The sequence below is a fragment of the Talpa europaea genome (assembly GCF_964194135.1).
Source record: "Talpa europaea genome assembly, chromosome: 9".
In the NCBI taxonomy this organism is placed as follows: Eukaryota; Metazoa; Chordata; class Mammalia; order Eulipotyphla; family Talpidae; genus Talpa; species Talpa europaea.
This window is the reverse complement of record NC_140076.1, coordinates 55,166,051-55,181,551: the sequence shown is the minus strand read 5'-3', so window position 1 is coordinate 55,181,551 and position 15,501 is coordinate 55,166,051. Positions and strand designations below refer to the sequence as shown.

Sequence of the window (15,501 nt, the reverse complement as noted above, 5' to 3'; positions counted from 1 at the left end):
AGGATTTGTCCTAAGTAAATCACATCCACTTTTAGAAAAGAATAATAAGGGAAAGTTTATTTATAATAAAATATTCAGTTCAACTTAGAATGTTCAGGCATGATTGCACTGGAGACAATGAAATTGGCACGTGCTTGCTCTTACCGCTACTAAAAACGTTTGCTGTAAGAGGAGATAATATTCAAGTCATTTATTTGTTGATAATTTTTGTTTTTTTTAACATCCTGAAATAAAGTCTAAAGGAGCATGTTGTGTGTGTATACTAGTATAATCAGTATAAATGTGAGGGCTACGAATGCAAAACTGATACAGGTGCGTTCTGTTGTTGATTCAAATCAACATGCCTGCCATTTCAGTTCCCAACCCGATTGTTCAGAAGCGATGTCATTGATGAGGGACTATTTGTTGCTGATGGAAGTGATGAACAATTCTTTGTAAAGTTCCGAAACAAACACTGTGCAAGCTTCCCTTTATTGGCATGGGAGTTGCATTCCTGGAATAGTCAGTATAGATGAAATCCATGCAAAATATCCTCTTCATTAATATGTAAACTGGAATTAAATGCTGGGGTTTAGTAACTAGAGAGATTTTTCCCTACATAAATATCCAGTGGGGAACCTGAAATTTATGTGATACTATTTCTCTCATTGCAGGACATTAGAAGATTTGTTCCTTGCCCAGTAAATTCCAATGGCATCCCCCGCACCCCGTTATTGCAACAGTGAATCCTCCCACCTCCAACAAATTTTCTAACTCTCCTGAGAGAGTATAGCTGTTTTTGCTAACAACCTGTACTTAGTTCATCTTAGATAGAGCTCCTCCCTTACCCCCACCCAGCCTCCCAAATTATGGGAAAGATTAACACAAGCACTAGCAGATACAGCAAGACATTTAGGAGGATTCCAAGCTTGTGCCAATAAATCATCTTCCTTTTTTTTTTTTTTTTTAATTTCTTACCATCTTCCAAAATAAGGTGTTTTGGTGACTTGCGAAGAAACATATTCATGGAGAAGTATGGGTAGGTAAACCTAACACCTAAAACACTTAATCCCAGGGCTTGTACACTTGCTAAATGCGAGAAGTAACCTGGGTTGTCAATTTAAAGACCCCATGTTTGCTCAGTTACACAATTCCATTGTCTACAAAACAAAAGCAAGATAAGAACAAGGACTCTGGAATTAGTTTCAATTTGGCTTCCCTCTGGCTAGCTTTGGGACCTTGTGTAAAATCACTATGTGCTTAGCCCCTTGCTGTCATCAAGATAATATCTGTAATACCTAATACATAGGCTTATTGGGAGGATTAGATAAATTGATGAAATTCAGTGTTTAAAGCAGCACATTGGAGAAAGTTGTACATATTAAATAAGCTTAGTGAAACAAATAAACAAGTTGCTCAAAAGAAAACAGATTTTTCTGGCAGTTTCTCTCACTCAGTGAAGTGGGATTAAATTACCAAACTTAGATGCTCAAGGAGAAACTTTACCTAGTTGGGTGCCTTCAGAGATGTTGGATTCCTTCCCTCTACCCCAACTTGGGGTGGAAGCCCTGCCAGCCCCAACACCACCCATTGCCCCTGGCATTTTAAAAGAGGCTCTACATGTGTTTTGGCCTCTTGACTAACTCCCCCTTCTCCAGCCTGGATCTCATGGCAAAACTGTGATATTATAGAACCAGAGACCCTGCTTTATCGGTTAAAGAGAATAAATTGACTATGTTTAAAAAAATTATCAGTTCCAACCTGCTTGTACTACAGTGCACGAAACTGCAGCCAGAGAGTGGAAGTCTAGGGGCGGTGCTCACATGGCTAAATTAGAGAATCCAGGTCCCTGTCTCTACCCTGGTGCTTTTTCCAATAATCATGGTTGGAGGAGCTTGCCTAGGGAGGGTATGCAGGGAATAGGCCTTTTTCTTTTTCTTAATTAACATAGCATTGGTTTTTAACACTGTGTATGATTTAGGGGCACAGATTCGTACCTCTTCATATATATAACCCCACCACCAATGCACCCATAATCCTCCATATAGATCACTGGGCTGCCTCCCTCCTTTACTATCCCATCCCTCCTTTCCCCCTCTAGTAGCCCCTGGAGAAGGTCTTTTTATCTCTCCTACCCAGAATAACCTCGGGTTCCAAAATTACACCTTCCCGCAACCACGCTCCTCCTCCCCAAACTTCTATTTTTCCCTAAGTACAGACAGCAAAGTAAAATAAATCAAGTGTGAGTAATGCATAAATTCAAATACTCAAGGAATATGCAAATTCAAAGTGGATTTCCTTTAAATAAAACTCTCACTTTGGGTAAGAGGGGGGATGGTTTTGGCAAGTAGGGGATAAAAGTTTTGGCAAGAATTTAAATGTTCTGAACCAACTAAGTTCTGCTACAGTTTCTACTTGTGAGACCGCCCACAAAGTTACATAAGAGTCTCCAGGTCTCATTTTCCTCATCTGTAACGTGGTGATGGCACCATGTCTGGATTGCTATGAAGGTTAAATGAAATAATATAATATGGCCGGGCCTCCCTGGTGGCACAAAGGGTTAAGACTCAACTCTGTGAAGCTATTTGCAGGGAGGTGACCCACATGTTGCAGCAGACCTCTCCTGTCTCGTATGTTGCTCCCCTCAGCAGTGTATTTCAGTCAGTCTGCCTGTTCTGTTCCCCACTCTGTCTCTGGTGAATCCTTTCACCCCACCCCCCACACCTCTGGCCTGTACCCCAGTTTTTGTGTGCATAAATAAATAAATCTTTAAAAATTAATAATAATATGGCCCCATGCCTGGCACAGAGTCAGGGGCTAATAAGTATTAACCACCATTGCCATGATTATTTCAGGCATCAGCCACCTGCCAAGAGAGAGATTTTTTTCCTTCACTTTCTGAAGAAATGAGGCCATATGTTATTCCAGCCCAGAGAGGTTTTGCTTCAGCCACTCTAGGCACATGAAATAGCTCCAGCGGAGCACGGACAAGGGGTTGAACCCAATCCAACCACTCACTATATCGTGTTCCAGAACACCGTGTCTTCTCGCTCTGGCCCTTACATAAATATGTGTTCACTGCCCAGAATACAATACATGACAGGCTTTGCCATTTTTAAAGTGCTAGTTACTAAATGAGGAATTTTGCAGTATTGTACAAGAAATCTAGAAAGGCAAAGAATCTGGAATGAGTTTCTTAATGGTGCCAATTCAGAAAGACTGGTAGCAAGGGATTTTGCAAAATATAGGCTTATAAACGTATCCTCTCTTCTTTTTACAAGGACAATGGTAGCATTCTACAGTTCAGTCATAGTGGGAAATACTGAAAAATTAAAAAAAATTATACCCTTAACAATTGAACAACTCCCTCAAATCTGCCATTGCAGAGAAATAAAATATCTTATTGCAGTTTTTAATTTTCAAAGGAACTATAACCTGTCTATTTGTGGGTGACAGTACATGCCTTCTTCATAGCTGCTGCGGGCTCTCTGCAGGCAGAGCTGTGGGTGACCAGATGTCTGTTCTCTGGAAAGCAAGGAGAAGCTAGGAGCATCTGCCAGAAGCCAAGCAGCTTGTTTTCATTCAAACCCCTACCCAGTATTTTAGAGAACCATTTTCTCCCCTCTTGCACTCTTTCTAGTCTATAAAATAAGAATTTCTGGGAAAATAGCTTCTGCTCACCTTTCTACTAGTCCTTCCGTTCTTCCAAAGGAGGAAATTGCTCTCTTTTCGGTGGGGTTGTAGAAGGGATCGCAACTGTGGGCTTTCATTTTTAACATGGCTGTGTGCAGGATGGAGGCTTTTTTTTTTTTTTTTTTTAACCTGTTTCTTCTTTCCCTTGGGAGAAACAGATGGATCCCAGTCCAGGGCCTGGGGGCCCATAACTGACTTTCTCCAGAATTCCTGGGTCCGAGGCAGGCCAGTGCCTCTCATTTGTCTGTGCCATCACACCAATATCCTCCATATCAAGGTCTAAACTTGGTCAGGGTTGTGCCATATTGAAGGTCATTAGCTTGCAGGACACTTTTAAATGTTCCAACCCAATTACCAAAAAAGCTGCTATTTTCATCTATGGCTATAAAGATGACTAATTTTTTTCTTTTTTAAAAGATTTATTTATGCATACAAGAGCTGGGGTACAGGCCAGAGATGCGGAGGGGGGGGTGCAGTGATAGGATTCACCAGAGACAGAGTGGGGAACAGAACAGGCAGACTGGCTGAGGGGAGCAGCGGGTGAGACAGGAGAGGTCTGCTGCGCCATGTGGGTTTCTCTCTGGCCGACCGGGGATCAAACTTGTGCTGCAGAGGCTGCGGATTGTTCATAATGCAGTGCTTAACCCCTTGCGCCACCAGGTCCGCCCAAGATGACTAATTTTTAATTGCCAAAAAAGTCCTGTTACTCAAAAGAGCTGGAAGAGGGGTTGAAAATGGGATAGATAGCTCTAGCCCCTTATTGCGCTGATAAAAAGCTCAGAGCCTGCCCGTGCTCCCCGACCCCACCCACCTGCTAATGGCTTCTCCTGACCCTTTCAGCACAGCCAAGCCCTGCCGAGCTGGCTGGTTGCCCTTGCATGGATCCTCAGTGTGTCTCTGCTTTGCCCAAGTAGATCCCTAGCCTCAAGTTGATCTGTGCCTGCCGTTTTACTGAGGAGCACTGGAGCCCTCCTTTCCCTGACACTGCTCAGAATCCTTTGTTCAGCTGGGGGCACTAGCTCCAGTGCCTTCTGATATGTTCTTATTCTGGATCTGACCCCAGTGGGCTGAACCCTGCCTCCCTGCTCAGTACTGTTTGTCCCACCAGGGTGGGTAATTGCTGTGGATTATATAGTTGGACTTCTTGTAAAATTGGACTCTATTACATAGAGCAGTAGTTTTGTCTCATTGTGTGATTCAGAGAGGGTTGCTAGGGAAACCAAAGGGGATGTGTTTAATTTGTCAATCCTGTAATGGCCCCGAATTAGCAGCAGTTTGTGTCCTTGCTTCAGAAGAATTTGGAAGTAGATGTGGAGGGAAAGAACAATTACAGTTTGGTGCCCATAGGTTTACCTTCCCCATAATCTTTTTTTTTTTTAAAGATTTATTTATTTATGCATACAAGAATAGGGGGTACAGGACAGAGGTGTGAGGGGTGAGAGGATTCACCAGAGACAGAGCAGGGAACAGAACAGGCAGACTGATGAAATACACTGCTGAGGGGAGCAGCGGGCGAGACAGGAGAGGTCTGCTGCGCCATGTGGGTAGCTCCCTGGCCGGGGATTGAACTCATGCTGCAGTGGCTGCAGTAAGCTTCATAGGTTGTGTCTTAACCCCCTGTGCCACCAGGGAGGCCCGTCCCCCATAATCTTTTAGCCAATGATTTGCCAAAAATCTAAAGGGATTAAAGAGGGAGCCAGAGAGCATAACATGATGTCCTAGTGGACCAAGAAAGCCAGAAAGACAAGCAGTGCACTACCTTTCTTCTTGTGAATTGAGGTGGCCCTGGCAGAGTGCCTGAGGGCAATACTGGTAGTGATAGAGAGAGATAAAGAACATCTGCAAAGATGTTTTATTTTAAAAAGAAATCAGGATCCTAAAATGTCATTCCTGGGGGACTTCTAATTCCAAAGTAGGAGAATAAGCTGTTTGGAAAATTATATCATCAGGAGAAGCCAGGGTGGACTCACTGGAGGATGGCACATCAGATTTGTCAGAGGGCTGCACATCCTCTGCCAAGGCTTTTCTTGACCCATATCCATATGCATAGTGTCCCCACATTCTGCTCTCAGACTCTTCCAAAGATGATGAACTCCTTCCCAAAGCTGCCTCTTTTGTTTTAAAACAGCCCTGACTGTTAGGAGATCTGTCTTATCTTGAGTGCAAAGAATGGAGTGTGAGGCGTTGGCATTTTGCCTCCTTTACAGCAGTTGAATGGCTGAGCTCAGGAAGTTCTTTATGAGCCTGAGACACATTCTTCCTCTGTCACATGCACCCATCATGCGCTCTGGAGCCCAGGACTCTCCACTCAGCTGGGGAGCAGTAGGAAAGGAACATTCCTTTCCTTGCTGCAATGTTTGATTGAACCTCTCTCTCAGGCACCTTCAATGTGTATCCCATTTAAAACCAAAGTACAGATCCCCTCCTATGCTTATTGCAGCTCTATTTACAGTAGCCATGATTTGTAAACTGTTGCGAGCCAGCCGCAGCAGTCTGGGTGTCAGGGGTTCCTGAAGGATGGGAAGGCGTCGGCGCAATAGTAGAGAAAAATGGTAAGGGAAAAGGGAATGAGGAGACTCAAGACACTTGATCAGGGTGCTGACATCTTCCTACTGAGGGTCTCAGCAGTCCTTTATTTATACTAAGCAAATCGTGAGTACACAAGCATAAGGTAGGAAGATAACAATTATCACATGTCCCTTTTCAGGAGCCGCCAAGGGTCTGTTTGCCTTCCGGCAGAGGTGTAACATTTATTATTTTTTGTCTTAAAGAAGGCACAGTTGCTAAACAAATGTTTTCAAAATAGTTATTTACTTTAAACAATTTAACAGTTATTGTATTACTGGCAAAAAGTGTATGTGTCTACAATTAACATTTCTAAGTTTGCCATGGTGAAGGATTAACTATGGGCTGAGGGAAACAAAGGGCAGGAAGTTACCTGGGGGAAGGGAGACAAAGGAATTTTTTTTAACTAACCTACAAAGTTTAGACCAACATATAACTAATTGATTAAAGTAAAAAACAGAAGGCTTTTATTTAGAAATTATTTATATTGTTTTAGCTCGACCAGTCATAAAATTGCTGTTGACTTATTCTTGAATGCACACTCTAACAGCTACCATACCAATTGTCACCTCCAGGGGAATCAGCCCTAAACAAACAGGAAGAATTTAGCAGGAGTTAGCTATGGTGCCTCCTGGCTCATCAGGAATGTTCTTACACTTGGAGCATGGATCACGTCTGCCACCCAACTGCTATCTTTAAAGTAATAGAATTTTCTTCTCCAATTAGCTCTTGCCTCAAAAGACCACATCTCCATATTAAAGACTTGGCCAAGGGATGTTTACAGCCTTTTGTTCCCAGAAGTTTTTTTTACTTGTTAATGTAAGGCCAAATGTTGACTGCCTTTTGGCAGAGAAAGACTAATTTTATAAAAAATGTAATAATTGTATTATGCAGTGCCATTTGCCATCAAATTGGTTATTGAGTAATTGATCAGTATTTGCAGTTTTACTTTTAAATGCGTATTTTTAGCAATGGTAGAAACTAGCCATAAACAAATGAGGAGAATCTTGGAGTCAGCTAACGAGATTTCTGATTTTTCAGAAATCTGCCCCAAGCCCGGACTTTTGTCAGACGACATGAGTAGCATGGCTCCCAATAGTAAACAACCGAAATGCCCCAGAACAGATGAATGGATCAAGAATATATGGTATAGGGCCTCCCCGGTGGCGCAGCGGTTGAGCGCTGGGTTGCGAGGCTGCGCGCGGCCTCTGCGGCGCCGGTTCGATTCCCGGCTGCTCCCCGGCCACCGGAGGAGGGTCCCGCATGGCGTGCAGACCTCTCCTGCCGCCCGCTGCTCCCCTCAGCGGTGTGCTTCGGTCCTTCTGCCTGCTCTGCTCCCCGCTCTGGCTCTGGTGAGTTCTCTCACCCTCCCGCGCTTCTGACTGTGCCCAGTGCATGTACAAACAAAAACAAACAAACAAAACCAGCAAACAAATAGATAAAGCATGCCTCTATTAAAAAAAAAAAAAAAAAAAAAAAAAAAAAAAAAGAGAGACATTAAAAAAAAAAAAAAAGAATATATGGTATATGTACGCAGTGGAGTACTACTCAGTGATAAAAAGGATAAACTCATGCCATTTGGACAACACGGGTGAACTGAAAGGGGATACTAAGCAAAATAAGTCAGAAGGAGAAAGAAAAATATTGGATGGTTTCACTTATATGTGGAGTATAGAAAAACCAAACAAAGGGTCAAAGGCAAAACTTAAAAGCTGACCATTGACATGAGGCATCCTTGAGGAGGGGGGAGAGGATGGAGAAAGGTTGAAAATGGGTATGGGAGTCAGGGGGGAGCACAAGGGGATATGGTGATGGACGATGGGTACTTTGGTGCTGGGAGAACTACGGTGACCACACCTGAGGAGAGAAATCATATAATGTCCAAAAATTAAATAAATAAAAAAATTCTTAAAAAAATAAAACCGGGGTCTCCCTGGTGGCACAAGGGGTTAAGCACTGCCCTATGAAGCAACCCACAGCCTCTGCAGCATGAGTTCAATTCCCAGCCCGCCAGGGAGCAACTCACATGGCGCAGCAGACCTCGCCTGTCTCGCCCGCTGCTCCCCTCAGCAGTGTATTTCGGTCAGGCTGCCTGTTCTGTTCCCCGCTCTGTCTCTGGTGAATCCTCGCACACCCTCCCCTCCCTGCATCTCTGGCCTGTACCCCAGCTCTTGTGTGCATAAATAAATAAATCTTTAAAAAAAATAAAATAAAACCAAAGTGCAGCTCCTATTGCCCAGAGTAAATGTCATAGAAACTCTTCTTGATACAGTATCAGGATTGACGGCAGATGACTCAGTGGTCCAGATGCACGTTGAGTCCCGTGAAATCTTTGTGTTCTCTTTTAGAAACACCACAGTTGTGTTAACACTGCCGACGTTCTCATCGGCCAATGGCTGCATTGCACTGCAGGCTCATGAGGGACTTTGAAATCGGGATAGAGCCCTGGGCTGTTTCTGCTTTGTGGGTGCAATTCCCCATGCCCACCACCCACCTCATTGGGACTGCACATGTCCAGGCCCCTTACAGCTCCATGACTGCTTTTGTTATCAAGTTCATGAGTTCACCTTCAGCGCTTGGAAATTCAGGGTTACAATTCTAGAGTTTGTTTTTGTTTAGCTTTGTTTGTTCCTTTGTTTTGTTTCTCCATATTCCACATATAAGTGAAACCATCTGTACTTGTCTTTCTACTTCTGACTTATTTCACTTAGCATAAGACTAAACCAAAATAAACCTATGAACTATGAACTATGAACTATGAACACAGAACTATGAACATAGAACTATGAACACAGAACTTCATGAACACAGAGTTGAGGTCACTGGAGAGGGAAGGGGTGGCAACACAGGAGTTGGGGACCCAGTGGACTGTGTGGAGTATTATAGGTGCTTTGGTGGTGTGGTGTGGTAGCTTACAGCTAAATCAAATACAGTATTATAAACCAATGATACCTCAAAACACCGATGTATTAATGAAAAAAAAAAATAAAGGATTGCAGGGATTGCAGCCTCTTATCTCTGGTTCTTGGCACCTTTCCTGGCCTTTAAGTTCCCAGGAGGTCACCACCTGTGATAATTGATCCCATCTCCATGGTCCTGGCTCTTCAGCTCTAATTTATCCAGAACAGCATGTTTAATGAAGCTAAATGTCCGGTCTGCTCTTTATCAATGTCCGTCTCTTCCAACTCTTTGACAGAAAAGTTGGAGGAAAGGCAGAGGTTGAGCAGTTCTGCTCTTTCTCTCATCTGTTGAAGCAGCATAATTAGTTTATCTGATCATATATTACTCTTCTGGGAGGTGCTAGTTTAGAATTTTGGAAAATGACTTCTGTTGATATCTTGCATAGCCCTTTTACATTGTTCAGTTCTGCTGTTTTTTGTACTAATTGTTTAAACAAGGACCTCAAGGTTCTATAAAAATGGACACATTTGCTTAACACTCATTCAATTCCGTAACTCTTATGGAGAATCTAGCATTATGCGCAAAGCCATAACCTGGGTTAGCCTCATTGTAAAGAAAAAATCCAGGGAAAGTAAAATGGTCGTGAGAGACCACTTTGCAAAATCCAAACTGCATTGATGGTAGTAATCATTGTTTAAAGGTCCAGGAAGGGCCTCCCCAGTGGAGCAGCGGTTGAGCACTGGGTTGCAAAGCTGCCCGCAGCCTCTGCAGTGCTCATTCAATCCCCGGCTGCTCCCTGGCCACCAGAGGAGGGTCCCGCATGGCGCGCAGACCTCTCCTGCCGCCCGCTGCTCCCCTCAGCAGTGTACTTCGGTCCTTCTGCCTGCTCTGCTCCCCGCTCTGGCTCTGGTGAATTCGCTCACCCTCCCGCGCTTCTGACTGTACCCAGTGCTTGTATAAATAAATAAATAAATAAATCTTAAAAAAAAAAAGGTCCAGGACGTCCAAATTGCAGATGAAAAAGGGATTGAAGTTTTCTTTCTGAATTCTGCTCAAGTTTTACGAGAAAACTAGCTGGGATATAAAACTGAAATTTCAGAAAGGGCACATTTCTTGGAATGTGAGTGAGCTATTGAGTGAGGAGTCAGAATGTTCTGAGCTAGGAAGGAGTGGTGGAAGGTTAGGACCTGGTTCTGAGGCTGTATTATGGCAATATAGCAATATTACATACTTAAAGTCAAAGGAGTTTACAGAGACTCTTAGTAGGACAGAGGAAAAAGGAAGGAGTGCCTTTGTCCCCAACGGGAAGGGGTATGCATTTGGTGTTGGGTGCAGGGGTGTAAGTAAAGAAAGGATAGTAACATATCATAATTTTGTATGACCTTTTTTTTTTCAGAATAATGATTCTAAACTTAATATTGTTCATTGCAATCACAAGTTTTACTATGAAGAAAAAGTTTTACTAAGTGGTTCTGAAATTTCAGAATTCCTTGGGGTCTGGGAAGAAGCACAGTTTGAAAGGACTGTAGTTCCCAGAGCAATGATCTATCCATTCACTTTTGAAAGTTTTCTTACAAGGAACATAGAACCGTTCATAAAGAAGTAATGATGGCTATAAGGCAGCCTACCCTGAAGGCCAGGAGGGAATTCAGGGGTGAGTGCTTCCAGCCAGGGACTGCATCAGGGGGGTGATTGTGGGGTAGGGAGAACCTAAGGGAGCCCTAAAATGGAGCCTGGACGATAGCGGCCTCAGGATTTCCAGGTCCCTGTGCAACCTCTGTAGCTTGCTGTACCCAGAGGCAGTTTGGAGGATAAGGACAGGTCTCAGGGTCCAAGGCAAAGCCCCAGACCCTGTGGCCTTCAGGTGTGGGACACCACAAGGCAAGTGCTGGAAAAGTGTACTGTGACTCATTTTCACCCAGAGGGCAATCCCATCAAAACTCCAGTCCAGAACTGGTTCCTTAAAGTGTCTAGAAACACCACCAGCTGCTCGGCAGTGCCAGACATTTCAGGGCAGGAAGCTCGTAGTGCTCAGGCAAAGGCAGACTGCGGCCCTCTCCTCCACATGAGGGGGACGGGGAACATGTGAGGCTGCTTGGTTATGTCCTGTACGTGAATGGGGCTTGTGTTTGCACATAGAGTTTTCCAAGCAGAGATCTCAGTGAGCTGCAAGGCTGGATCAGCTGCAAGGCTGGATCTCAGTGAGCTGCAAGGCTTGTTGTGAGGTCACAACAAGTATGAAAACACCCAAACACCAGGGCTTTGGATCCTGTCAAAAGGTATATCTCTCTAAAGAGGTAGCGACCAATTAATTCAGTAATTTATGCTTTTTGATGATTGTTTCTTAATATTTTCTGCTTTTAAATAAAAAACTTTTAAGTTAAAAAAAATACAGATTAGCACAAGGAAAATGATTTTAAAAATCCTTCAATCCCACGCTTCAGATATAATAGCTGTTCATGTGTTGGTGGTGTTTCCATTCATTTATGAAAATGAGACAAAACTGTATTTTTAATCAGTTTTTTAGTTAATAAACTATGAGTAATTTTCATTTTCCTTTAGTATATCCTTCTATACATCATTAAACTTAGTTTAGTAGCCACATGGAGCTAGAAGCTGCCATATTGAATACCTCAGGTGTGTGGGTTTATTTGCTGGAGAAGGTAAAACAGAATTCAAAGAGCTGGGGAAGATTTTGACAGATTTTTCTTTATCTTGGGAAAAATGAACACATCAAAGATGCTGTGGATGCAGAGAAAGGCAATGGCTGAAGGTATTCAAGCCCTAGAGGTGGAGATGATTGTGAAGTTCAGATAATTTCTGTCCTGAGAAGTTACATCAGAATCCCTACGTTAAAGAAGCCAATAGTGAAGTATTAAGGGGCACTTCTGGCACTAAGGAGAACTAGATACTATGGAGTGCTTCCTTCTAAGAAGTAAATGTAACCTGATGAGACATAGTTTTTATTTTATTCCCAGGCTTGCAAGAAGTGATGTATGACTCTTCCTTTCCCAACCTTTCCCCTATCAAAGATCTAAGCACACAGCATTAAGTAGTAAGTATGGGTGAAAACTAGGTTGCCCTGTTGGCAAATTCCAATATTAACACAGCAATATAAAGCTAAGTAACAAGTTGAGGAGATTCAGCTAGGATTCTAGCAGAGGCCTGAGCTTTTATGGGTGGGTAGCTCCCCCTGGCTCTATGCAAAAGCAAATGCAATTCCACTCTGGAGAAAAACTTCCTCAGTTTGGGTTTCTAGAGTTTCCACGATTAAGGTCAACAAAGCTGTCAATAAATTAAAATATAACCAAATACACAAGAAAGCAAGTCATTATAAGCCAGAGGCAGAAGAAACAAAGTACACTAAATTTCAATCTTCTAATACATTAAGTATTGGTATAGTCACATATAAATATGAAATAACTATATATGAAATCAATAAAGAAATAAGCATGCAATGGATAGATTAAAATGGTATATTTGAGAAAGATTCAAATATAGCTTTTATAAATGAAAAATTAAAATAACACTCAGTAAAGGGGTTAAAAAGAAGAAAGAATTATTGAATTGGAAGATAGAATTGAAGAAAATAAACCAAATATACCTGAAGGGAGAAAGAGATAATGATAAGAAAGGAAGATTAATAACTAATGATTACAGGTTCCAGATAAAGATAGTTGACTGAACACATACATCTAACACATATATCATTGGATCCCCTTCCCAAAATCTATTAAAACTACAATAAGGGGGGGCCTCCTTGGTGGCATAAGGGGTTAAGTCTCAGATGAAGCTATCTGCAGCCACTGTGGCATGAGTTTGATCCTCAGTCTGAGAGCTAACCCACATGGCACAGTAGACCTCTCCTGTCTCACCCGCTGCTTCCCTCAGCAGTGTGTTTCAGTAGATCTGCCTGTTCTGTTCCCCACTCTGTCTCTGGTGAATCCTCTCACCCTCCTCTCAGCCATCCCTCCCCCCACCATACCTCTGGCCTATACCCCAGCTCTTGTATGCATAAAATAATTAAGATAAACATTTTTAAAAACTTGAAAATTTGCTATCTCCATGACTTTTTTTTTTTAAGATTTATTTATTTATGCATACAAGAACTGGGGTACAGGCCAGAGGTATGGAGGGTGAGAGAATTCACCAGAGAGAGTGGGGAGCACAACAAGCAGATCTACTGAAATACATTGCTGAGGGGAGCAGCGGGGGAGACAGGAAAGTTCTGCTGTGCCATGTGGGTTGCTCCTTGGCTGACCGGGGATCGAACTCATACTTCAGTGGCTGGCAATAGCTTGATAGTGCTGTCTTTAACCCCTGCATCACCAGGGAGGCCCTCCACGACTTATCAATTCCATCCCTAATACATACCTCAAGAAGTTCTTGTACATCTTGCTGGGAGACATGTACAAGATTGTGAAAATAAATCATCTACAACTATAGGCATCAATTTGAATGAATGAATCACACAGTTTCAGATTTTAAGGTAGCTTCTGTAATATATGATCTTTTCCTACTATTCGACATGAGCAAGATGAAATACATTGTATAAACATTCATAAATATGTGATAATATATAAAAAATAAGTAAAAGGAACAGTAAACAAGTAAATTCAGAAAAGTGATTATGTGGGGCCGGACAAGAAAGGCAATATGTTAATTCTTAAGTTAAAGGTGACTTTTGTTGTTTCATGTAATTACTTAGATATACATTACATATCTATTCTGTATCACTAAATGTTATATATATAAGCATTTTAAAGAAATTAAAGGAATAATAAAAGCTGTAATAACAAAGGTGTATTTATTGGTTATTATTTGCTATTAATGCAAGAACCCCAGGGATCTGCCAAAGGATCCTTTCTTTTTTTTTTTTTAAAGATTTATTTACTTATGCATACAAGAGCTGGGGTACAGGCCAGAGATGTGGGGTGTGAGAAGATTCACCAGAGACAGAGTGGGGAGCAGAACAGACAGACTGACTGAAATACACTGCTGAGGGGAGCAGTGGGCAAGAAGGAGAGGTCTGCTGTGCCATGTGGGTAGCTCCCTGGCCAGGGATCAAACTTGTGCTGCAGAGGCTGTGGATTGCTTCATAGTGTGGTGTTTAACCCCTCGCACCAAGGGACCCTTTCTGAATTCTGTTTCTGGAGATCACAGCCCTGACTTTGAAGCCCAGGACTGGCAGTGAGCCACATGGCCACCCAGGGTCACACTGGCTCCAGACAGAGGCAGAGAAGAGCCAGGACACCCAGTCAGTGGCTCCTGCACCGGGCACTGCACTGCCTGCTCTCCAGGTCTTCCGCCTTGCCTCCTCCAAGAGTGAGTTTACCTACTCACTGCAGCACAGCCACCGAGCAAGGAGAGGGGAAGGCCCACCCTAACAGTCTGGGAGGTGAACAAAATGGTGAGTCACGGCAGCCTGAGAAGGTGTGTGGGAGGCAGGTCCACCAGGTTGGGGAGCGAGGGCACAGTGGGTTGGGGAGCTAGGGAACAGCGGCTCCATGTGAGACTTGTGTTCATGTGCGCCCAGCCACGAGGTGGGGCCCAGGGCTAACAGACTAAGTCAGAAAACTGACCGTCCTTCTTTCTTTTATATCAACTTATTGCTGTGACCATTTGAGCAATTTAGTTCCGTGGCGCCACTGAGTTCTGGTCTTAGTTCAGAACTCCAGAGAATGATGGAGGACAAGGAAGAGGGAGACTGGTAAAAATTGGGGAGGAATGGGTATCCCCTGTGCTAATTGCTTTGCCTCTTCCTTGCCCTGTGGCCTGGAAGAGTGGCTGTGCTTCCATTTACACATCTGTTAGGAGAGGGGCTCAGTTCTCAGTTCTCAACTGGGGGTGATTTGATCCTTTCTAGGGGGCCTTTGAAACATGTAGGAGAAAATACTTGGGGATCCCTGCTGGCCTTTAGTGGTAGAGGCCAGGGGTGCTAAAATCCTTCAATAATGGGACGCAGTACCCAAAGGCCAGCGGTGCCTTAATGAGGAACGCTGGCTCTAACAGTCCCTGTGCCGCCTCATTTCTCTACTTTGCCCGCACATGTGATGTGTGTGGCCTTGGGAGCTGAAGCAGCAGGAGGCTCTGTGAAGCCTGCAAGTATCTGCCAAGGCTTTGGGACAGAGGCCGCTGGTCCTGACTTCAGGATCTTTAGGGCTACAGATGTTGAATGTTCTGTTCTCACTTATTTCTTGCTTTGGAGTCCAGCTGTCCTGGCAGTGAGATTTGGTTGAATTCCGTGAAATGAACAATTACAGACACTGCCTAGCTGGTTCTGTCAGCCCGCAGGAGCAGTAAACTGGCTTGCTCCGGTTCTAATTGTGTTTTCAGCACAACTCAACTCGAGTTCTAGGCTTT

The 15,501-nt window shown here is 43.3% G+C and overlaps 1 protein-coding gene across 1 annotated transcript in view; it reads right to left on the bottom strand.

Annotated features, from left to right (window-relative positions):
• Positions 1–470: 470 nt before the first annotated feature.
• Positions 471–15,501, bottom strand: part of WLS (Wnt ligand secretion mediator) — a gene marked incomplete at its 3' end in the record, with an annotated part of 134,142 nt that continues 119,111 nt past the window's right edge. The window contains exon 12 of the mRNA XM_084241597.1: positions 471–493. Within this exon, the coding sequence (XP_084097723.1) occupies positions 471–493 (23 nt within the window). The remainder of the gene's footprint in view (positions 494–15,501) is intronic.